At 45.6% G+C, this 23707-nt stretch overlaps 2 protein-coding genes across 2 annotated transcripts in view; both read right to left on the bottom strand.

The window, feature by feature from the left end:
• Window positions 1–1368: 1368 nt before the first annotated feature.
• On the bottom strand, window positions 1369–8561 carry LOC139392922 (transmembrane protease serine 9-like). The gene is made up of 13 exons (XM_071141246.1): window positions 8408–8561; window positions 8197–8298; window positions 4363–4546; window positions 4196–4271; window positions 3898–4087; window positions 3580–3719; window positions 3309–3462; window positions 3177–3215; window positions 2766–2985; window positions 2337–2494; window positions 2088–2186; window positions 1766–1902; window positions 1369–1533 (listed from the first exon to the last, which is right to left on the bottom strand). Exons 1-13 carry the CDS (start codon window positions 8466–8468, stop codon window positions 1369–1371), a joined length of 1725 nt encoding a protein of 574 aa, XP_070997347.1. The 5' UTR covers window positions 8469–8561.
• A 197-nt stretch (window positions 8562–8758) lies between these two features.
• Window positions 8759–23707, bottom strand: part of LOC139393271 (protein O-mannosyl-transferase TMTC1-like) — a 115543-nt gene continuing 100594 nt past the window's right edge. The window contains exons 12-19 of the mRNA XM_071141774.1: window positions 19017–19125; window positions 18309–18411; window positions 17159–17294; window positions 16835–16979; window positions 16487–16624; window positions 12818–12940; window positions 10103–10180; window positions 8759–9939 (exon numbers count right to left, since the gene is read on the bottom strand). Of these exons, the coding sequence (XP_070997875.1) occupies window positions 9817–9939; window positions 10103–10180; window positions 12818–12940; window positions 16487–16624; window positions 16835–16979; window positions 17159–17294; window positions 18309–18411; window positions 19017–19125 (955 nt within the window). The 3' untranslated portion in view covers window positions 8759–9816. The remainder of the gene's footprint in view (window positions 9940–10102; window positions 10181–12817; window positions 12941–16486; window positions 16625–16834; window positions 16980–17158; window positions 17295–18308; window positions 18412–19016; window positions 19126–23707) is intronic.

Genomic DNA, 23707 nt, shown 5'->3' with positions numbered 1-23707 from the left:
AACAGTCCTGTAGTTTAGCATCTGCTTCGCCTGACCACTTTTTTAAAGACTGAGCCACTGGTGCTTCCTTTAATTGTTGCATGTAAGCAGGAATCAGGAGGATAGAATTATGGTCAGATTTGCCAAATGGAGGGAGCGAGGGAGAGCTTTGTACATGTCTCTGTGTGTGGAGTAAAGGTGGTCTAGAATTTTTTTCCCTCTGGTTGCATATTTAACATGCTGATAGAAATTTGGTAAACTGATTTAAGTTTCCCTGTTACCGGCCACTAGGAGCGCCAACTCTGGATGAGCGTTTTCATGTTTCCTTATGGCAGAACACAACTCATTTAGTGCGGTTTTAGTGCCAACCTCACTCTGTGGTGGAATGTAAACAGCTATGGAAAAGGTCAGGTCATTAGTTACTGTAGCCTACAAACATTGTCTTCATTCAAATAAATAATATCTCCCATGGGTTTTTCCCAGGTAAACCCAAGGCTCCTGACATTAAGCTGTGCAGCTCCTGCTTGAATGAATCAGCATTATCTTAGTGGCACTGGCAGTTTTCCCAAGCATGCCATTGGCTTTTATAGGATGCCTAATATTGACATGTGATATAAAAAAAGGAATATTGCGTAAGATTATAGGCCAGATAAAACAGAGCAGGATGCTGAACATTATGAAAATTGCACCCCCCCCCCCCCCCCCCCTCAATTTGTCGGGCATGGACACAGGGTGTCGAACACGTTCCACAGGGATGCTGGCCCATGTTGACTCCAATGCTTCCCACGGTTGTGTCAGTTGGCTGGAGGACCATTCTTGATACACATAAGAAACGGATGCGCGTGAAACTCAGCAGCGTTGCAGTTCTTGACACAAACCGGTGCGCCTGGCACCTACCATACACCGTTCAAAGGCGCTTAAATCTTTGGTCTTGCCCTTTCACCCTCTGAATGGCACCCGTACACAAGCCATGTCTCAAGGCTTTAAAAATATGGATTTTAACCTGTCTCCTCCCCTTCATCTTCACTGATTGGTGGATGTAACAAGAGACATCCGTAAGGGATCACGTCTTTCACCTGGTCAGTCGGTCCTGGAACGAGCAAGTGTTCCTAATGTTGTGCAGTCAGTGTACATTCCTACCCCCTTAAAAAAAATGTCCATGTTATATTTGAATGTATAAAATCACATGCGCAATATATTTCAGTGTAAACTAAAGAAAAATACAAAAGAAAAGTCAACATCTTTGACAAATCCTATGAAGACCAAAATACAGTGTGCAACAGAGTCAGCTTGATGTGTGCGTCACATTCCTCTAAACATCTAACGTCTCAAAATGAACACCGGATCAAAAAAAGTCATTGTTTATTCCATTATAAATGTGAAACAAAGTCAGATGTCATTGGTTATATTTGTGATCCAGGAATGATAAGCTGATAATCGGGAAAAGACTGCTGGTGTGCTGATGTCACAGCTCGGGCTGCCCCATGTGACCACCCCAAAGAGGAAGAAGACCCCATTTATTTTCTGGCAGAGGAGTGGAGCACCAGAGTCCCCCTATAGATAGGGAAGAAAATACTTGATATTTGAAAACATGATAAATTACACTAGAGTTAAAACAAGGTTGTGAAAGTTTGCGTGCATTAGTCCAGTCGGGTATTCCACGTCACATTTTTATGAAGACCCCTCATTCACATCAGTACTGTACGTTCAAAACCATTCATTGATTCAAAACATAACCCATGTTTTCATGAGTACACCATTGAGTTAACCGTCCCACTGTAAATACCATGCAGGAGACAGAGCCGGCTGGGTCTGTACACAGCTGAGTGTCCGTAATGAGATCCTCTCCCCAGCTCTCTCTACAAGTGGTCCTGTTGACCAGACCCAGCCTGGCCTGGTGCAGGACGGCGCTGCCAACCTTCGCTAGGGGGAGACAGAGCACATGAGATTATATATTTATAATAGAGAAGGATGCTGCCCATTTATGAGCAAGACCGATGAAACACTGGATCTAGGAGGCCGAGTCCCTCCAGTTCCTTGTGGTAAACTGGCCACCAACCGCACTCGAGAATTTAGTCGTGAATGTCGAGTTATGTTGCTGTACATACGTGCCGAGTTGCTGGATCCCCAGCCTGTTGTCACACAGGACCAGCTGTCATCCAGCTTCACATCCTCATGTGGGAGGCACACCGGAGACACAGTGTCATCTAGGGACATAGAGAAGACCACCAGAATAAGCATCCTAGATATGTCACAGGCTTTAATTGGCCTGCAAGCCAAGTTTACGGTCCTGTAAACCAGTCAAGCAAAAAAGTCAGTGAGCTAAAGTAACCCATTCTGGAGGAGTATTTGTTTACCAAATCGAGCTGGAACACTGAGCTTGATGAGTGTGAGGTCAGAGGTCGGAGGGAAGGTTCCGTCGTGGGGGTGGCTGAACACCTCGTCCACCGGGATGGTCTGGGCAGCCATGAACCTCAGGTCGTGACCTCCCAGCACCACCGTGTCAACTGTAGGTCTGAAAGAGGAGAATAGACAGGCACTGTGTGTGAAATAGGACTGGTGAACAAGAACTACAGTAGCTGACCTACCCGCACTGACATTCCAAGGGCTGTTTGAGAGCACAATACTGAGTGTGAGGAAAGAACATGAAGGTGGGTATACGAGTCCACTGAATGAGTGAAGCATCACGACAGAGATAGAAAGTGATATTCAAAGAAAATGAACAATGGTGTAGAGGTTATATTACAGACGATAGTGCGTGTGTCGGTACTTGGTGACTGACTCACTTGCAGCGGCAGTGTTGCGGTGCCAGGACCCAGTGGTGGTGGATCAGGGTCCCGCTGCAGTAATGTCTCCCTTTGGACTGCAGACTGACCTGCCAGGGCCAGGAGTTGGCACAAGCCTCTGTCACACTCCCCACCCGCACCTCACCCTCCAAGGTCGCATACAACCACGCCGGGCGGGAGTCCAGCCGGCAGGTCAATATCTTACTCTGACCACAACTCTCTGGGAGACAGGAAGAGGGTACAAGAGGGTTAGGGGTCAAACTGAATATGATCTTCAGTTTTGATAACGCACAGTTTTGATTAACAAAATACAATTTGATGTGCTGGCAGTAAGATGAAAATGAAATCAGATATTCATTTTTCCTGTAAAAGTTTATTTCCGGTAGTTAAATAATTTGTGACATAACCTACCTTCAGTCACAGTAATACCACCAGACATAGATGTTTCACCTGTTAAAAATAAAGGATTATTAAAATAAAAAATTCCTGAGTGCTTAAAAACAAAGTATTTCTCAAGCGTTTGGGCTCCAAGGGTGTCCTTACCTTGAATTAATTCATTTATCCAGTCTAGGTAGACCTGTACTTTAGTATAGACGCCAGGCCTCCGGGCTCTACCACAGCCCACTCCCCAGCTGACCACTCCAGCCAACTCATACCTGGATCCTGTGTAGCAGGACAGAGGCCCACCCGAGTCACCCTGCAGGAACAAACACGTCATAAGACGAAGAAAACAGAACAGACTTTTTATATGAAAATAGAATACCACGAAAGGTATAAAATACATGAAGGCATTGTCAGAGTTCAAAGTCACTACCTGACAGGCGTCTACACCTCCTTCAGGGTCTCCAGCACAGAACATGGTGGGCTGAACAACACCAAGGTAGAACTTGTTACAGTCCTCTGGGGATAGGCAGGTCACATTGACCTCCTGGAGTCTGTTGGCACGAGGCCCATCTGAGAGGAGAAGAGTAGGAAGAAAGACACGAAGAGGGGAAAACAAGTAACAGGACCCTCCTCACTGTGAATGAGCAATTATGATGTCAGTTATGACCCCAGAAAGGAACACCTGACCTTTCTAATAAAGAGATGAAGGCAACTTAACTTCAAAAAGAAAAATAGGAAATCTACTGACTCTCTCTGGTGGTACCCCAGCCGGTCACTGTGCATTGCTTTTTGGGTTCGATTGGCCTCATCCATATCTCTATGGGTCTCACACACTGGTTGAACATCAGCGGGGTCTTCAGCTTCACCAGGGCAATGTCATGCATCTTTGTCATGCGGTTGTAATCCTTGTGGGTGACTATTTTAGAGACCCCAACCAACTGAAAACCAAAATAAAATGTGTGCCTTAACAGTTAAAAACAGAAGAGGAACACAGAAGAAAAATATGTTTAGATGACTTGAACGTAGTCCGTCCACGTGTGTCCCACCTGTTGACATTCTTCATCAGGATTCTCAAGGTCGTGTTTTCCCGCCATCACAGTCCAGAAATCCACTTTGTTATACCTGTAAAACACCATCCATAATGACTTTTGATTTCTCTAGCTACACATCCATTTCTTGATTGACTGTTACTTGAACTCCCAGAACTACTCACTGCTTGAAGCAGTGTGTGGCAGTCAGAACCCACTGAGGGGCGATGATGGACCCACCACAGGCTGGCATGGTGGTAAAGCGTAGGGATACCTGCCATGGCCAGGAGTGGGCCCAGGCCTCCACACCACCAATGATCCTCACCTCCATTTCCTGCTCTGGCACGAAGGACCGAACCCCTGCCAGATCTGCAACAAAGCTCCCAGAGGTTACAGGTTTCTTTATGGCTGTGCAGGGACAGGTTTCTCACTGCATCAGGAAATGTGTGGGGGGCCTTAGTTTTAAGTAGCTTAGTATAGCGGTGCATGTCTAGTCTTGCCAGTAAGGCTGATGCTACCAGTGTTTGTGTATATCATTGTGAGCAGTACATAGATTCTGACCCTATGCTTGTTTCGTGCCCGAGACATATCTCGTGCCAGCTCCGGTCTTAATCTAAACAGGAAGTGTGTCCGACCTGAGCACAGCTGTAAGCAAGGGTCGAAATCTATTCTGGCTACATGACATACTACTTCACTATCTGATCAGCTTCTATAGGTCAAAGTAAAAAACATTTTACTGAGCAACATTTTTTGGACGTATAGCAGGTAGATTGTAGCTTCCAGCAATGTAATTGTCTGCGTCATTTCAAAATGTGTTTTTTCTTTTAAAAATATATTTTCCCTTAACCCTACCACCCCTCCCCTAATTGGAGTAAACTAATGGACAACACTTAAGCTTCTACATACATTTTACATTAGTTTTATTTATTAGTGGGACTAAACACAAGAACTATCAACTCAGCAAAAAAAAAAAAACTTCCTCACTGTCAACTGCATCTATTTTTAGCAAACTTAACGTGTGTAAATATTTGTATGAACATAAGATTGAAAAATTGAACAAGTTCCATAGATATGTGGGGGGGGGGCACCAGATGCATTAAGTACTGCGGTGCATCTCCTCCTCATGGACTGCACCAGATTTTCCAGTTCTTGCTGAGAGATGTTACCCCACTCTTCCACCAAGGCACCTGCAAGTTCCCAGACATTTCTGGGGGGAAATGACCCTAGCCCGCAACCTCTGATCCCACAGGTCCCAGACATGCTCAAAATGGGATTGAGATCTGGGCTCGTCGCTGGCCATGGCAGAAGACGGACATTCCTGTCTTGCAGGAAATCATGCACAGAACGAGCAGTACGGCTGGTGGCATTGTCATGCTGGAGGGTCATGTCAGGATGAGCCTGCATGAAGGGTACCACATGAGGGAGTAGGATGTCTCCCCTATAACGCATAGCGTTGAGATTGCCTGCAATGACAAGCTCAGTCCGTTGACGCTGTGACACGCCGCCCCAGACCATGACGGACCCTCCACCTCCAAATCGATCCCACTCCAGAGTACAGGCCTCGGTGTAACGCTCATTCCCACGACGATAAAAGAAAATCTGACCATCACCCCTGGTGAGACAAAACTGCGACTCGTCAGTGAAGAGCACTTTTTTCCAATCCTGTCTGGTCCAGCGACAGTGGGTTTGTGCCCATAGACGACGTTGTCACCGGTGATGTCTGGTGAGGACCTGCCTTACAACAGGTCTACAAGCCCTCAGTCCAGCCTCTCAGCCTATTGCGGATAGTCTGAGCACTGATGGAGGGATTGTGCATTCCTGGTGTAACTTGGGCAGTTGTTGTTGCCATCCTGTACCTGTCCTGCAGGTGTGATGTTCAGATGTACCAATCCTGTGCAGGTGTTGTTACACGTGGTCTGCCACTGCGAGGACGATCAGCTGTCCGTCCTGTCTCCCTGTAGTGCTATCTTAGGTGTCACACAATAAGGACATTGCAATTTATTGCCCTGGCCACATCTGCAGTCATCATTCCTCCTTGCAGCATGCCTAAGGCATATTCATGCAGATGAGCAGGGACCCTGGGCATCTTTCTTTTGGTGTTTTTCCAGTCAGTAGAAAGGCCTCTGGTGTCCTAAGTTCATATAACTGACCTTAATTGCCTACCTTCTAAGCTGTTAGTGTCTTAACGATCTTTCCACAGGGGCATGTTCATGGTTCATTGAACAAGCATGGGAAACAGTGTTTAAACCCTTTACAATGAAGATCTGTGAAGTTATTTGGATTTTTATGAATTATCTATGAAAGACAGGGTCCTGAAAATGGGACGTTTTGTTTTTTGCTGAGTTGATATAAATTCCAGTCATACTTTATCAAAAACCTCTTTCAAAATCAGCTATTAATATCAGTCCTGGTGTCCCAGATTTTTCATAGTGTTCTATTGTTTCCAGGACTTGTCTTATATCATCTTCAATGTATCGCCCATGTTGAAAAAAAAAACCTGATTAGGATGAATAATATCCAACAATTACATGTGTTATGCATTTTGCATCATAACACTTTAGTGTAAGGGTCCGCCAATGTTTTAATGGTCTGGAGCTTTATATGTAACACTTGGGTCCTCGGAGTACATCAAAAAAAGGTTTAGTACCTCGACTGGTTTAATAAGTACCTCCTCTGTAAAGCCATACCTCTAACTTCAGTTAGTGAAGATGGAGGAGACAAACGAAAACATATGCCTAAAGTACTTTGCTTCTTCCTTCAAAATATTGTTTGCTGAATCGTGGGTGACTCATGTAACAAGTTTCAGTAGACTATTTTTAGTAGCACTTCTATGCTGAGAAATCACACATTTGGTGCATATTCCCCCAGAATGCTTAATTTTGTAGAATATATTACACTTGATCTCTTGAATGTTCACCATTTATTTTCTCTAACTTATTCTGTGCCTCTGTTACAGTTTACTGCCATCTGTACTGTTAGTCCTATTTCCTTTGTTAATATGAACTCTTTTGGATCTAAATTGAATTTGTTTTAAAGATTGGTATTGAATTGCTTGGCCTCTAAAGGCACATTTAAAGGTCTCCCATACAATGAGATCTGCTGTACATTATGTCAGAAAAAGTCAGTTAACTTATTCTGTCCTGGTTAAAAACAAATTATCATCCAATAGGCTGTGATTACAGTTCCAATATCCTCGCCCACGTGGAAATTCTGTAAGAGTAATGTATATGCCAATTATTTGATGGGCTGGCCGCATTCTATCGTTTGGTGCCAGCGAGAATGACATGTGGTCAAGAAGACTAGCTTGATTGAGCCTCCCAAGTATATCTCACTAGCTCGGGATATTTAGGCCTCCATATATGCACTAGTTTCAATATAGCAATGAAATGCACGATTTCCTTAAGTGTATGAGGGTGACAGTTTGTCGTGCGATTTACTTTATGGTCCATTGAAGTATTTAAAAACGTAATATAATCTCCCACCATAATAGTAAAGTATTGTATTGCATTGCTTGTAGGCTTGATCAATTATTATATATTTTCAAATTAGCGTGGATCATCATTTGGACCATATAGATTAATGGGCCAAATCCATTTAAGGTCCAAAATAAATTAAAATAAATCTACCTGGCGGAACTGTTCGGACAATTTGATTATCCACCCACCTTATCTTTTTCCCACACAACTTCAGAAATTGTTGAACAGTTCCCTGTTAAAAATATTTTTGCCAGGTAAATATTGATCGTCTTTTTATACTATCTGCTAAGCCATTACAATAACAGGCTATACGTATTTCACCATGAGATACACATTTAAATTCTATTTATCATAAGTTTGTAAACGTACCATTAAAAATGTACCATAATAATTGAGTGTCCATATAGTTGTACCATGATATTGGCATTGCTGCTAAGTAAACCTCCAATTGTTCTCCACTATTCCCCCCGATCCTTTATAAAGAGCAGGGCCAACGCCCTCACCGCGATAATTTTATATTCAGTGTTAAAACGTTTTCCATACCATCAAACTGAAAACCACTGGCGAGAGTTCCATTTTCCTCTTCTGTCCCGTTCAATGCACTGGTTTCAGGGTTACGTACAATCTCATTCTGGTTATGTAGATCTGAAAGAGAAGTAAAAAAATAAAAAATACAAATCACAGAAGGTTCACCCTTCACTCAATCAAGTCACTGGCAACAAAACTAGAATGAAAATCAATGTATTGGCCTTACCGTGCTGGAATCCAAGCCTCAACAGAGACAGATATACAACTAGAAAAACACACATTTTCATCCAAAGTGCATTAAAAAGTTGAATGGGTTAAGACTGATGGCCCAATCGGAATAAAAATGGCACAGGGGTAAATGCCACAAAGACACTTGACAACGTGCCTTTCTACTTTCAAGCACTCATCAACTCTCCCACGCTGCACCTGCTACCGTCCCTTAATTAGATTCATTGACATGTAATGTACGCACTGGGCCAGATGAGGGCAGTATACACCCATTTCATATGACTTTATCCCATTCCCAATAATAGGGCAACTTATATTTGTCAGACACCTCAGCACGCACCGACACCAGTTAATAAAACATAGATTTATTTTTATGGTGCAAATCAATCTCAGTCATTGCACTAGTCACTTCATCTTTATCCTATTTGTACATTCCACATAAAATATTCATTCACAATCATCATAGCAACATCAACAGCAACAAATAATACACAGCGTCAGAAATGTTGAGCGGATCAGAGGGTCAGTGTTAGGCCTTAGGAGGAGTCTACAGACACTAGCTTACTTGTACTTGTGGAAGGCTACATTGAGCGTTGCTTGCTTCTCAGAGGCTCTGCCATAGCTTGAGGTTAAAAGCACATGTTGTCAATGTGCTCACAGAGCACACTGATACCTGGTCTAATAGTCTTATCACAGAGCTTATGTATCCCAGACAAGCTCATGCTAAGGGTTTGCAGGGGCCACGTTTGAGTCAAGGCAAGCCCAAACCTAAACATGGATATACAGTGACTTCAGCAAACTATCCTTCATGTTGGCAAAATGTCATTTGTCTTCCAGCTAGAACGATATTGTTGGAGCTTTTAATGTGAACATGACACCCAATTCAAAATCTCAACATGGGTTTACTTATGGTTTTGCTCATAAGCAGAGATGAGGGTAGTGATCACAGATTTAGAGCCTAAAACAGGATTTAACATGACATTAAATAGGAAAACAAATAAAACTAAACAAAACATTTTAAAAAGCAGATCAGTTTGTTTGAAGCTTTTTCAGGCTGGGCGATGTGTGGAGCTCGTGGTACTGTTTTAAAGAGTTCCAGAGATCTGATCCAGTCCGCTCCAGCTTGAAGTGCTGCTGGCTGAATCTCCATCTCCACTCCTAAGGGTCCTCTCTCCATCTGCTTCCCCCAGAATGTGACTCCAATCACAGGCTTAACCAGCCTCATGCTCCCCTGGAAGCTCCATCACCCCCAGTCTGCTTCCATACCCTGCAACCCTGTCATGTTCACCATAATCTCACATCATCAACCAGGTAGGTTGATTTAAGAACCAGGTCAGTACTGTTGGGGCATCCAGGGTCCTTGGACTCCAACTCATGCCCAGGATAGTGCTGTGTCTCTGGGTTAGTCTAGGTCCCGGTCAGCCTCCTCTCCAGCCGGTCCAGCTTGGCCAGGTTCTCCTTTAGCAGCTTGGAGCCAGGGGTTAGGATCAGGGCCCTCTGGTAGTACTGCCTGGCTGCTGCATAGTCTCCCTGCAGTGGATCAAATACAGACATTTATCAGCTCTTAACCTATGCCATATATGCTTGATATGCAATTTCGGTATAATCAAAGACTTGTAAATGGCGGTATAATCAATGGCTTGTAAATGGCGTTTGACTCATGCAAACTAACTCTACTGTGTCGTCATAGTACCTTGATATGCTGAATTCCTCCCATGTTCATCCAAGCCTGCGATTGGTCAGGTTTTAGTTCCACTACCAGCTTGTAGCTCTGTAATGAAGACCACGCACACCTTAATATAAAGTAGTTACAACCAACGATCACTAGGTGGCAGTAGGGTTCTTATGCTCGGACTATAAAGTGAATATGGAGGGAGAAAAGTTTACTTAGAAGATTACTGAAACTTGAATCAACTCAACATGTTTTATGACTTTGAATTCAAAACAGCCTGAAACAATAGATTATGCTATCAAAATACAGCAAGCAGCCATTGGATCCACTTCAATATTGTCAACCACCACACCCGAAGGCCGCATGATCTCAGTTGGCCCTTTTGTGCCTTTCTTAGAAGGGGAACAACACCCAAACAAGAGCTGGAGCCCTGGCGCCCGGCCAAGCCCTGCTGAGAGAGTCAGAACTCTAGAGTTTATCTCCGAAAGTAACCCTGAGAATAAACTGTTCAACCTAGCAGGCCTTTGTTGACTTCCTGAACTGAAGAAAGAGGGAGAGATGGAGGGAGGGAAAGGGAGTGAGAGAGTGGAAAGGGAGAGAGAGAGAGGGAGGGAGTGGAAAGACAGAGAGACTTGCTTCGTAAGAAACGAGAGAGAGAGATTGTGAGTGAGTGTGTGAGTGAGAGAGTGAGTGAGTGAGTGAGTGAGTGAGTGAGTGAAAGAGAGACCTGCTATTTAAGCAGACAGAGAACAGCACAAGAGAAAGATGTAGGGAAGAGAAAGAAGTTTATTTTAGGCCACACACTGTCTTGTTGGAAGTGTGGTTGGGGGAAAATGGGCTTATTTGTTGATGCAGATAGTGGAGGAGATGGTGCTATTTTAGCGACAGTATCAGCGCGTTTTCAGGGGGGAAAAGATCAAGGCAGAGAAAGGCCTGGAATGCTGTTTGATGTGATTTTATTTGCAGACTTTGTATCTCTTCTCTCTCTCAAGTGTGTCTACTTGAACAGGAGAAGAAAGCACCAGGCGCTTAGAAGATCCACAGGCGCCCTTGAAACCCCTGCAGATAATATACTGCATGTAGGAGATGCAAATCTGGTTGTTTTTAGGGAATATGCCTCAAAATATGTTCTATTCTTTATTCATAATTGTTTTGGGGGAGGTTGGGATATGTGAGCCAATTAGTGGTCTTGTTTTGTAACAGGTAAAGTTTGAGGTTATAGGAGGTTCTAAAGTTATTCACAGAGGTGAACGGAGAGAAAAGACAAGAGAAGGTGGATAATAAAGACAAGAGAAGGTGGATAATAAAGACAAGAGAAGGTGGATAATAAAGACAAGAAAAGGTGGATAATAAAGACAAGAGAAGGTGGATAATAAAGACAAGAGAAGGTGGATAATAAAGACAAGAGAAGGTGGATAATAAAGACAAGAGAAGGTGGATAATAAAGACAAGAGAAGGTGGATAATAAAGACAAGAGAAGGTGGATAATAAAGACAAGAGAAGGTGGATAATAAAGGGTACGACGGTAGGCGGGAGAGAGAGGGGTACGGCGGTGAGGAGGGAGAGAGAGGGGTACGACGGTAAGGAGGGAGAGAGAGGGGTACGGCGGTGAGGAGGGAGAGAGAAGGGTGCGACGGTGAGGAGGGAGAGAGAGGGGTACGACGGAGAGGAGGGAGAGAGAGGGGTATGACGGTGAGGAGGGAGAGAGAGGGGTACGACGGTGAGGAGGGAGAGAGAGGGGTACGACGGTGAGGAGGGAGAGAGAGGGGTACGACGGTGAGGAGGGAGAGAGAGGGGTACGACGGTGAGGAGGGAGAGAGAGGGGTACGACGGTGAGGAGGGAGAGAGAGGGGTACGACGGTGAGGAGGGAGAGAGAGGTGTACGACGGTGAGGAGGGAGAGAGGGGTACGACGGTGAGTAGGGAGAGAGGGGGGTACGACGGTGAGGAGGGAGAGAGAGGTGTACGACGGTGAGGAGGGAGAGAGGGGTACGACGGTGAGTAGGGAGAGAGAGGGGTACGACGGTGAGGAGGGAGAGAGAGGGGTACGACGGTGAGGAGGGAGAGAGAGGGGTACGGCGGTGAGGAGGGAGAGAGAGGGGTACGACGGTGAGGAGGGAGAGAGAGGGGTACGACGGTGAGGAGGGAGAGAGAGGGGTACGACGGTGAGGAGGGAGAGAGAGGGGTACAACGGTGAGGAGGGAGAGAGGGGTACGACGACGGTGAGGAGGGAGAGAGAGGGGTACGACGGTGAGGAGGGAGAGAGAGGGGTACGACGGTGAGGAGGGAGAGAGAGGGGTACGACGGTGAGGAGGGAGAGAGGGGTACGACGACGGTGAGGAGGGAGAGAGAGGGGTACGACGGTGAGGAGGGAGAGAGAGGGGTACGACGGTGAGGAGGGAGAGAGAGGGGTACGATGGTGAGGAGGGAGAGAGAGGGGTACGACGGTGAGGAGGGAGAGAGGGGTACGACGGTGAGGAGGGAGAGAGAGGGGTACGACGGAGAGAGAGGGGTACGACCGTGAGGAGGGAGAGAGAGGGGTACAACGGTGAGGAGGGAGAGAGATGGTGAGGAGGATGGTGAGGAGGGAGACAAAGTTAATTAGGTAGAGGTTGGAGAGGTTGAAACATTAGTGGATGACGAGAGAGGGAGTCTGTGAGGGAGAAGAGGGAGCAGATGGAGAAAAGTTTGCAGAGTAATGAGGGGTGTGTGTGTGTGTGTGTGTCCCCTCCTGTACCTCGAAGGCTCTGTCCAGCTGGTTCATCTCTCTGAGCTGGTTGCCCTTGGAGAAGTGAAGCTCTGCCCTGACAGACATGTCTATTGGGTTCTGCAGTAGGGCCTTGTCTAGAGCATCCAGAGCCTGGAGGAAGAGGAGATAATTAGTACACATAGGGATAGACTTCCATGGATAGGGATAGACTTCCATGGATATTTTACCTTTATTTAAGTAGGCAAGTCAGTTAAGATGGGTGGGTTAACTGCCTGTTCAGGGGCAGAATGACAGATTTGTACCTTGTCAGCTTGGGGGTTTGAACTTGCAACCTTCCGGTTGCTAGTCCACCGCTCTAACCACTAGGCTACCCTGCGAGGTTCTGCTATACAAATATACAAATTGATGGAAAGTGGTGTTGGGGAAAAATCAATGTACTGACAACAATGTACTGAGCTAATATCAAATTGGCTTTTTACCAAATGATCATACGACAGACCACGTATTCACCCTGCACACCCTAATTGACAAACAAACAAACCAAAATAAAGACAAAGTCTTCTCATTCTTCGTTGATTTCAAAAAAGCCTTCGACTCAATTTGGCATGAAGGTCTGCTATACAAATTGATGGAAAGTGGTGTTGGGGGAAAAATATACGACATTATAAAATACATGTACACAAACAACAAGTGTGTGGTTAAAATTGGCAAAAAACACATATTTCTTCCCACAGGGCCATGGGGTGAGACAGGGATGCAGCTTAAGCCCCACCCTCTTCAACATTTATATCAACGAATTGGTGAGGGCACTAGAACCGTCTGCAGCATCCGGCCTCACCCTACTAGAGTCTGACGTCAAATGTCTACTGTTTGCTGATGATCTGGTGCTTCTGTCACCAACCAAGGAGTAGCAGCATCTAGATCTTCTGCACAGATTCTGCCAGACCTGGGCCCCGACAGTAAATCTCAGTAAGACCAAAATAATGGTGTTCCAAAAAAGGTCCAGTCGCCAGGACCACAAATATAAATTCCATCTAGACACTGTTGCCCTAGAGCACACAGAAAAACTAAATATACCTTGGCCTAAACATCAGCGCCACAGGTAACTTCCACAAAACTGTGAACGATCTGAGACACAAAGCAAGAAGGGCATTCTATGTCATCAAAAGGAACATACATTTCAACATACCAATTAGGATCTGGCTAAAAATACTTGAATCTGTTAAAGAATCCATTGCCCTTTTATGGTTGTGAGGTCTGGGGTCTGCTCACCAACCAAGACTTCACAAAATGGGACAAACACCAAATTGAGACTCTGCATGCAGAATTCTGCAAAAATATCCTCCGTGTACAACGTAAAACACCAAATAATGCATGCAGAGCAGAATTAGGCCGATACCCGCTAATTATCAGAATCCAGAAAAGAGCCGCTAAATTCTACAACCACCTAAAATGAAGCGATCCCCAATCCTTCCATAACAAAGCCATCACCTACAGAGAGATGAACCTGGAGAAGAGTGCCCTAAGCAAGCTGGTCCTGGAGCTCTGTTCACAAACACAAACAGACCCCGAGGGCAGCAACATAATCAATCATAATCAAAAACCAAATCATGAGACAACAAACCCGATTTTGATAAACTCCCATATCTACTGGGTGAGATACCACAGTGTGCCATCACAGCAGCAAGATTTGTGACCTGTTGCCACAAGAAAAGGGCAACCAGTGAAGAACAAACACCATTGTAAATACAACCCATGTTTATGTTTATTTATTTTCCCTTTTGTACTTTAACCATTTGCACACTGTTACAACACTGTATATATATGTAATATGACATTTGAAACGTCTTTATTATTTTGGAACTTCTGTGAGTGTAATGTTTACTGTTCGTTTTTATTTTTTATTTCACTTTTGTATATGATCTACTTCACTTGCTTTGGCAATGTTAACATATGATGAAAGCTGAGAGATTTGAAGGGAAAGAAAAGAACAAGGAAGAGAGGTGGGGATTTGGTGTCATTTACTTTTGCCTCTGGGAGAGAAAAGTCTCATCCTTGAGATGACATAAATATCATCAATCGCCTTTATTTTCCCTTCCCTTTGACAGAGATAAAAACATGTATAAAACCCCCATTAAGGGGATATCGAGATAGTGGAGCTAACAGATCTGGAAGCGTAGGAATATCCCTGGTGGGTTAGTATGTAGACACTGGACAGAAACACACTCAGACAATCCAAAGGGAGGATGGTGTGAAATCCGGTCTTCTGTCTGAGACAGAGAAGATAAACGTCCTCTAGTCCAGCCTTTCTAAAGCCCAGGTCCGTGGACCGCCGTCAGTCCATAGAGAAAGGCCTGAGAAATCCCTACTGATCGCACTGGATTCATCTCAATCTACTAAATATGGCCCTTAGTTCATAGAACCATGGTTACGCGAGTAACCGCCGAGCTTCGATAAATGCGCTTGTGACAAACAGAGCTCTTTCTTTTTTTCTCCCTACAAGTTTGCCTCTAACTTTTGAACGGTTGGAGTTACTAGATACGACTCTCAAGGAACACGGACGTGCCTGCTGTTTCCCTCTGCGGCGGTCACAAGCTGCGCAGGACACGTTGGAACGCACACAATCCCATTTGAAAGCAATGCAGGTCTTCTTCCCAATACCTTTCTCAAGCATTTCAGTGACGACATACCATAAATCCTTTAGATTGAAATGTGGCCTCCCTGATTTTACATATCTTAGAGCATTATCATGTTTATTGAGACAAAGGCAGTAAGGCCAAATTCAACATTTTCATCAAATAATATAGATTATTTTTTGTTGTTGATGATACTACCAGGTGTCCTAAAATAGAGAATCAAATATCTTGATGAACTATGTTATTACTGTCCTAAACAAATGATATGTGTTAGGCCCAGGAGGCTGGTGGCACCTTAATGTGGGAGGAGGCTCGTGGTAAAGGCTGGAGTGGAATCAGTAGAACATTATCAGATACATCAAACGTGCTTGATGCCATTCCATTTGCTCCGTTCCAGCCATTATTATGAGCCGTCCTCCCCTCAGCAGCCTCCACTGCTGTGAGGGTAGTAGATATAATAGAGAAAATGCATAGAAAAATTGGTGTTCTGAATAAAAAAGAGATAGTCAATATTTTTATAAAAGGCCTTATCTCGCCGTTCCCTGCTTCTCTAGTCAGCCCCCCACATAACCTCTGTGTTATTTTTGGAAGAAAATACTATTTTTAGCAGCGAGACTAAATCTCAAATGGCCGTGTAAGTAGTGCACTACACAGGGATTGGAGTGCCATTTGGGGCACAGAGATTACATCCATTCTATTTGAGTGTCTACAGATGGGCCCCCAGAAACGGAGGGATGGAATGAAGGATGGAATGAGGGATGGCGGAGGAGGAGAATGTAATCAGATGGAGAGATGAGGTGAATGAAGTAAAGGATAGACGATCAGTGTGAACAGATGGGGATGTGATCCTGTGAGACTCGGAGGAGACAGAATCTAGATGTGATGGGTTTCCATGGTAACCACTGTTTCCGCGGCGATCACTGTCGCTGACCCCGAGGTGATATGGATTGTTCTGTTTTTCTTGACGGTCTCTTCTTATTCTTTCTCAGTCCCGTCCTTTCTTTCAAAGGCAGACACCACAGACCCAGCAACACACGCACACACACACACACACACATACCTCTGTGTAGTTGCCTCGTTTGCTGTAGATGGCAGACAGTAGGCGGTAACACTCGATGCAGCTCCCCTGCTTAGATATGATGCCCAGAGTCATCTTCTCTGCTTCTTTAGAGCGGCCTGCCATGGCTAACACTTGTGCCTGTATAGAGGGAGAGGGAGAGGTAGAGGTAGAGGTAGAGGGAGAGGGAGAGGGAGAGGGAGAGGGAGAGGGAGAGGGAGAGGGAGAGGGAGAGGGAGGGCAATTCAGAGCCAGACATCTGTTGGTGCTGTCCTGGTATGACTGCAGCATGTGGTATGACTGCAGCATGCCTGCATGTGTGTGTGCCTGTGTGTGTGTGTTGTGCCTCACCAGAGCCAGCCAGATATCGGTGCTGTCTGGCTGAAGCGTAGCCGCTTCGCGGTACACCTGCAGAGCCTCCTCATAGCGTCCTGTGTTGTAGTACAGCGCCCCTAGTGGCGTCAGGATGTCCACCTTCCTCGTCACCTGCAGGGCCCTGGGGTCAAAGGTCAGGGAGAGGTCAATGGAAGGTCAACAAGAGGTCATGCAAGGTCCCACAGGACAGCTCCACCCATGACTCTCTTCTCTGGACAATGGGCACATGGCTAGTGTTGCTCTCGTTTGACTTGTGAATCTCTCCCATATTCCCAAATTGGTTGTCACCTCTTAACTCACTTTTTGTACCAAGACTCCGCCTCCTTGTTCTCATTGGAGGAGCGAAGGAGGCGGCCCAAGTTTACCATGGCGACGTAGTGCGCCGGCTTGAGACGCACGGCATGCTGGTAGTGGGCTGCCGCCAGCGCGCCTTCTCCTGATGAGAGAAGAGTGAGAGAAAGAAAGAGAAACAGAGAGAGAGAGAGAGAGAGAGAGAGAGAGAGAGAGAGGAACATCATGGCCCGGTCCTAGATGACTTTGTAGAGTGGTGTGAGGAATCACACTTGGTCCTCAATACCAACAAGACCAAAGAGATGTGCATAGACTTCAGGAAGCGTACAACACCTACCTCTGCAACATCTATCAGAGGCCAGAATATAGAAATTGTAGAGGAATACAAATATCTGGGTGTCCTCTTGGACAACAAGCTTCAGTGGAGTAAATGTACAGACCTGATCTACAAAAAGAGCCAACAGAGACTGTACTTTCTCAAAACAGTCGGGTTCTTTTCATATAGACTGTACTATACTGACTCTGTTTTACAAACCCTTTATAGAGAGTATTTTAACTTTTTGTATTGTTTGTTGGTTTGGCAATGCCACTGTCAGACAGAGAAACATGCTGAGAAGGATTATCACCACAGCAAGCAAGGTACTTGGAGTCAAACAGACAGGCTTGGATGAGATCTTTAAGGTCAGGGCCCTCCGTAAGGCTCACAAAATCATTTTAGACCCAAGTCACCCCCCTGTACCTGGACTTTGAATTACTCCCCTCTGGGTGCAGGTATAGGGCACCCCTCAGCAGGAAGAACAGAACGAGACAATCATTTGTGCCAGGTGTGATATCCCTCCTAAATAGCTCGGGCTAATGTTCAAATTGACTCCGTAAGGCCAGCAGGCTAGTCTCTTCTTCTTTATTTAATGTTTTATTTCTTATTTCTTACTATTATTATTTTTATTGGTGCGTAACTGTTATGAAAGTTGTATTGTCAATTTTGTTTTGTATTTAAACGCCACTTTAAATGTGTACATGACACTGCAACAAGATTTCCCCACGGGGACAATAAAGTCAGTAAGTAAGTAAGTAAGAGAGAGAGAGGTGTGAGTAAGCTAAAAACTTTATTTGCAAACAGATCAACACTCTCCTCTCCTACCAACCCAACGGAACTCACCGGTATCGACCAGAAACACTCCGTAGTTATTATGCAGGTCTGAGCTGTCTGGGCAGCTCTCTATGCCTTGCAGATAAACTTCATTGGCCTCCGCAAACCGCTTCTATAATAAAAAGAATACGATATCAATAAAATAGTTATATTGAATTATTAAGTATGAGCTGATATGTGTGAAATTGTGTCTATGCTGAGATACGGTTAGATAGAACCTGTGGTAATACAAGGTTGAGGAGTCAGCGAGTGTGTTTAATTGAACAAGCCAAAGTAATGACGCAGTGACTGGAGTTCCCGGCAGCGAGAATAACGATCTACAGCGAATTTTAATTGAATTCTGTATCCATGGAAAAGGGGGAAGGGAAGGGTAGATATAGCAGAACTCACATTGCCTAACATGCTCTTAAAAAAGTGTGTGTGTGAGTCCATACTAAGTATGTATGTGAGAGAATGTGTGTATTTTTGTGTGTGTATGCAACCAGTGCATAGATTGAGACATCACTGGAATGCTGTGTGCATTACCTGCAAAGCATGTGTGTGTGTGTGTGTGTGTGTGTGTGTGTGTGTGTGTGTGCGTGTGCGTGTGCGTGTGTGTGTGTGTGTGTGTGTGTGTGTGTGTGTGTGTGTGTGTGTGTGTGTGTGTGTGTGTGTGTGTGTGTGTGTGTGTGTGTGCGTGTGTGTGTGTGTGTGTGCGTGCATGTACGTGTGTATTACCTGCTCTGCATAAAGTGATGCTAGACTGGAATAGGCGTCAGCGAAGTGTGGACCGAACCGAATGGAGTCTCTCAACAGAGCCTCCGCCTCTTCCTTCTTCCCTTGGGACCTGAAATAACATCATCATCATCAACATCCTCATATGGCTATGTTGTGTCCGTTTTCTGCTGACACACACACACATCCATACAGTAGATGACCTGGAAACAGTGTCAGGCCCGGCAGGAGTAATGGGAATCCATGTTGGATCTGTCTCTAGGCCCGAGGCTGTATGTTCACAGGTCGTAATTGAAAATATAGACCTGATGGATCTGTAGCGCAATAATGAAGTTAATTTGTGTTTCTACATTGGAGCTAGCCAGGCTAGCGTGTGTGTGTGCGTGTGTGTGTGTGTTATAAACACTTTACACTCCCATCAATGTTGATGTTGATGGATCTGTAGCGCAATAATGAAGTTAATTTGTGTTTCTACATTAGAGCTAGCCAGGCTAGCGTGTGTGTGTGTGCGTGTGTGTGTTACAAACACTTTACACTCCCATCAATGTTGATGTTGATGGATCTGTAGCTCAATAATGGAGTTAATTTGTGTTGACATTATTGCCGTGTTTCTCCATTAGAGCCAGCCAGGCAAGCAGGAATGCTGCTGTGTGTGTACTACAAACACCGTACACACCCATCAATGAGAAGAGAGTAGGTGGGGGCAATAATTCAGAGAGTAAACAGTAACAGAAATCTCCCACTGTCCCGGCTAATGCCAAGTCTGCTGCGCTGGTGTGTCTGTCCTGGTGTGTGTGTGTGTGTGTGTGTGTGTGTGTGTGTGTGTGTGTGTGTGTGTGTGTGTGTGTGTGTGTGTGTGTGTGTGTGTGTGTGTGTGTGCGTGTGTGTGAGTGTATGAAAGTGTTTTGTTGTTCTAACGAGCCCCCCCCCCCCCCCCCCCCCCCCCGCAGCCCCTCCTCTTTGTGTCAACCCAGTGATTTCATGAGTGCTCTGTTTATCTGTGTGTTAAACAATTGTTTTTCCAATCAGCTTTCTGCCAGAGTGACAGGGATGAGTAGAGCAGAGCAGTGTCGATGATATGACAACCCCGCACACACACACACACACACACACACACACACACACACACACACACACACACACACGCACACACACACGCACACACGCACACACACACACACACACACACACACACACACACACACACACACACACACACACACAGCCACAGCCCTATTGAGCAACAAGCAGAACAGCTCGCCACTGCGTGTCTAAACTATTTCCCCTCAATGCTATGACTTGGTGAGAAAGAACATTCTGCTAATGTAAGCCATTTAACCTCAGGTAGTGCACTTTGTGTCACTCGTTATTTTTTTATTTCACATTTATTTAACCAGGTAGGCTAGTTGAGAACAAGTTCTCATTTGCAACTGCGACCTGGCCAAGATAAAGCATAGCAGTGTGAACAGACAACACAGAGTTACACATGGAGTAAACAATTAACAAGTCAATAACACAGTAGAAAAAAAAGAGAGTCTATATACATTGTGTGCAAAAGGCATGAGGAGGTAGGCGAATAATTACCAGATTAACACTGGAGTGATAAATGATCAGATGGTCATGTACCTGGTAGAGATATTGGTGTGCAAAAGAGCAGAAAAGTAAATAAATATAAACAGTATGGGGATGAGGTTGGTTAAAATTGTGTGGGCTATTTACCGATAGACTATGTACAGCTGCAGCGATCGGTTAGCTGCTCAGATAGCAGATGTTTGAAGTTGGTGAGGGAGATAAAAGTCTCCAACTTCAGCGATTTTTGCAATTCGTTCCAGTCACAGGCAACAGAGAACTGGAACGAAAGGCGGCCAAATGAGGGGTTGGCTTTAGGGATGATCAGTGAGATACAGCTGCTGGAGCGCGTTCTACGGGTGGTGTTGCCATCGTGACCCGTGAACTGAGATAAGGCGGAGCTTTACCTAGCATGGACTTGTAGATGACCTGGAGCCAGTGGGTCTAGCGACGAATATGTAGCAAGGGCCAGCCGACTAGAGCATACAGGTCGCAGTGGTGGGTGGTATAAAGTGCTTTAGTAACAAAACGGATGGCACTGTGATAAACTGCATCCAGTTTGCTGAGTAGAGTATTGGAAGCTATTTTGTAGATGACATCGCCGAAGTCGAGGATCGGTAGGATTGTCAGTTTTACTAGGGTAAGTTTGGCGGCGTGAGTGAAGGAGGCTTTGTTGCGAAATAGAAAGCCGACTCTAGATTTTATTTTAGATTGGAGATGTTTGATATGAGTCTGGAAGGAGAGTTTACAGTCTAGCCAGACTTATAGATGTCCACATATTCTAGGTCGGAACCATCCAGGGTGGTGATGCTAGTCGGGCGTGCGGGTGCAGGCAGCGAACGGTTGAAAAGCATGCATTTGGTTTTACTAGCGTTTAAGAGCAGTTGGAGGCCACGGAAGGAGTGTTGTATGGCATTGAAGCTCGTTTGGAGGTTAGATAGCACAGTGTCCAAGGACGGGCCGGAAGTATACAGAATGGTGTCGTCTGCGTAGAGGTGGATCAGGGAATCGCCCGCAGCAAGAGCAACATCATTGATATATACAGAGAAAAGAGTCGGCCCGAGAATTGAACCCCGTGGCACCCCCATAGAGACTGCCAGAGGACCGGACAGCATGCCCTCCGATTTTACACACTGAACTCTGTCTGCAAAGTAGTTGGTGTATCAGGCAAGGCAGTCATCAGAAAAACCTGCCGATAAGAATATGGTGATTGACAGAGTCGAAAGCCTTGGCAAGGTCAATGAAGACGGCTGCACAGTACAGTCTTTTATCGATGGCGGTTATGATATCGTTTAGTACCTTGAGCGTGGCTGAGGTGCACCCGTGATTGGCTCGGAAACCAGATTGCACAGCGGAGAAGGTACGGTGGGATTCGAGATGGTCAGTGACCTGTTTGTTGACTTGGTTTTCGAAGACCTTAGATATGCAGGGCAGGATGGATATAGGTCTGTAACAGTTTGGGTCCAGGGTGTCTCCCCCTTTGAAGAGGGGGATGACTGAGGCAGCTTTCCAATCCTTGGGGATCTCAGACGATATGAAAGAGAGGTTGAACAGGCTGGTAATAGGGGTTGCGACAATGGCGGCGGATAGTTTCAGAAATAGAGGGTCCAGATTGTCAAGCCCAACTGATTTGTACGGGTCCAGGTTTTGCAGCTCTTTCAGAACATCTGCTATCTTGATATGGGTAAAGGAGTACCTGGAGAGGCTTGGGCAAGTAGCTGCGGGGGGGGGGGGGGGGGGGGGGAGCTGTTAGCCGAGGTTGGAGTAGCCAGGAGAAAGGCATGGCCAGCCGTTGAGAAATGCTTGTTGAAGTTTTCGATAATCATGGATTTATCGGTGGTGACCGTGTTACCTAGCCTCAGTGCAGTGGGCAGCTGGGAGGAGGTGCTCTTGTTCTCCATGGACTTTACAGTGTCCCAGAACTTTTTGGAGTTAGAGCTACAGGATGCAAATTTCTGCCTGAAGAAGCTGGCCTTTGCTTTCCTGACTGACTGCGTGAATTGGTTCCTGACTTCCCTGAACAGTTGCATATCGCGGGGACTATTCGATGCTATTGCAGTACGCCACAGGATATTTTTGTTTTGGTCGAGGGCAGTCAGGTCAGGAGTGAACCAAGGGCTATATCTGTTCTTAGTTCTGCATTTTTTGAACGGAGCATGCTTATCTAAAATGGTGAGGAAGTTACTTTTAAAGAATGACCAGGCATCCTCAACTGACGGGATGAGGTCAATATCCTTCCAGGATACCCGGGCCAGGTCGATTAGAAAGGCCTGCTCACAGAAGTGTTTTAGGGAGCGTTTGACAGTGATGAGGGGTTGGTCGTTTGACTGCGGATCCGTAGCGGATACAGGCAATGAGGCAGTGATCGCTGAGATCCTGGTTGAAGACAGCGGAGGTGTATTTGGAGGGCCAGTTGGTCAGGATGACGTCTATGAGGGTGCCCTTGTTTACAGATTTAGGGTTGTACCTGGTGGGTTCCTTGATGATTTGTGTGAGAGTGAGGGCATCTAGCTTAGATTGTAGTACTGCCGGGGTGTTAAGCATATCCCAGTTTAGGTCACCTAACAGAACAAACTCTGAAGCTATATGGGGGGCGATCAATTCACAAATGGTGTCCAGGGCACAGCTGGGAGCTGAGGGTGGTCGGTAGCAGGCGGCAACAGTGAAATACTTATTTCTGGAGAGAGTAATTTTTAAAATTAGTAGTTCGAACTGTTTGGGCTTTTTGGGCTTTTTCGATCACAGAAGTCAACAAATGAGGGTGCCTGGGGACATGCAGGGCCTGGGTTTACCTCCACATCACCCGCGGAACAGAGGAGGAGTAGTATGAGGGTGCGGCTAAAGGCTATCAAAACTGGTCGCCTAGAGCGTTGGGGACAAAGAATAAAAGGAGCAGATTTCTGGGCATGGTAGAATATGTTCAGGGCATAATGCGCAGACAGGGGTATGGTGGGGTGCGGGTACAGCGGAGGTAAGCCCAGGCACTGGGTGATGATAAGAGAGGTTGTATCTCTGGACATGCTGGTTGTAATGGGTGAGGTCACCGCATGTGTGGGAGGTGGGACAAAGGAGGTATCAGGGGTAGGAAGAGTGGAACTAGGGGGCTCCATTGTAAACTAAAACAA

This window comes from Oncorhynchus clarkii, chromosome 33 (genome assembly GCF_045791955.1).
Source record: "Oncorhynchus clarkii lewisi isolate Uvic-CL-2024 chromosome 33, UVic_Ocla_1.0, whole genome shotgun sequence".
Lineage (NCBI taxonomy): Eukaryota > Metazoa > Chordata > Actinopteri > Salmoniformes > Salmonidae > Oncorhynchus > Oncorhynchus clarkii.
The sequence above is the reverse complement of the archived record's forward strand: the minus strand, read 5'-3'. Positions and strand labels throughout refer to the sequence as shown.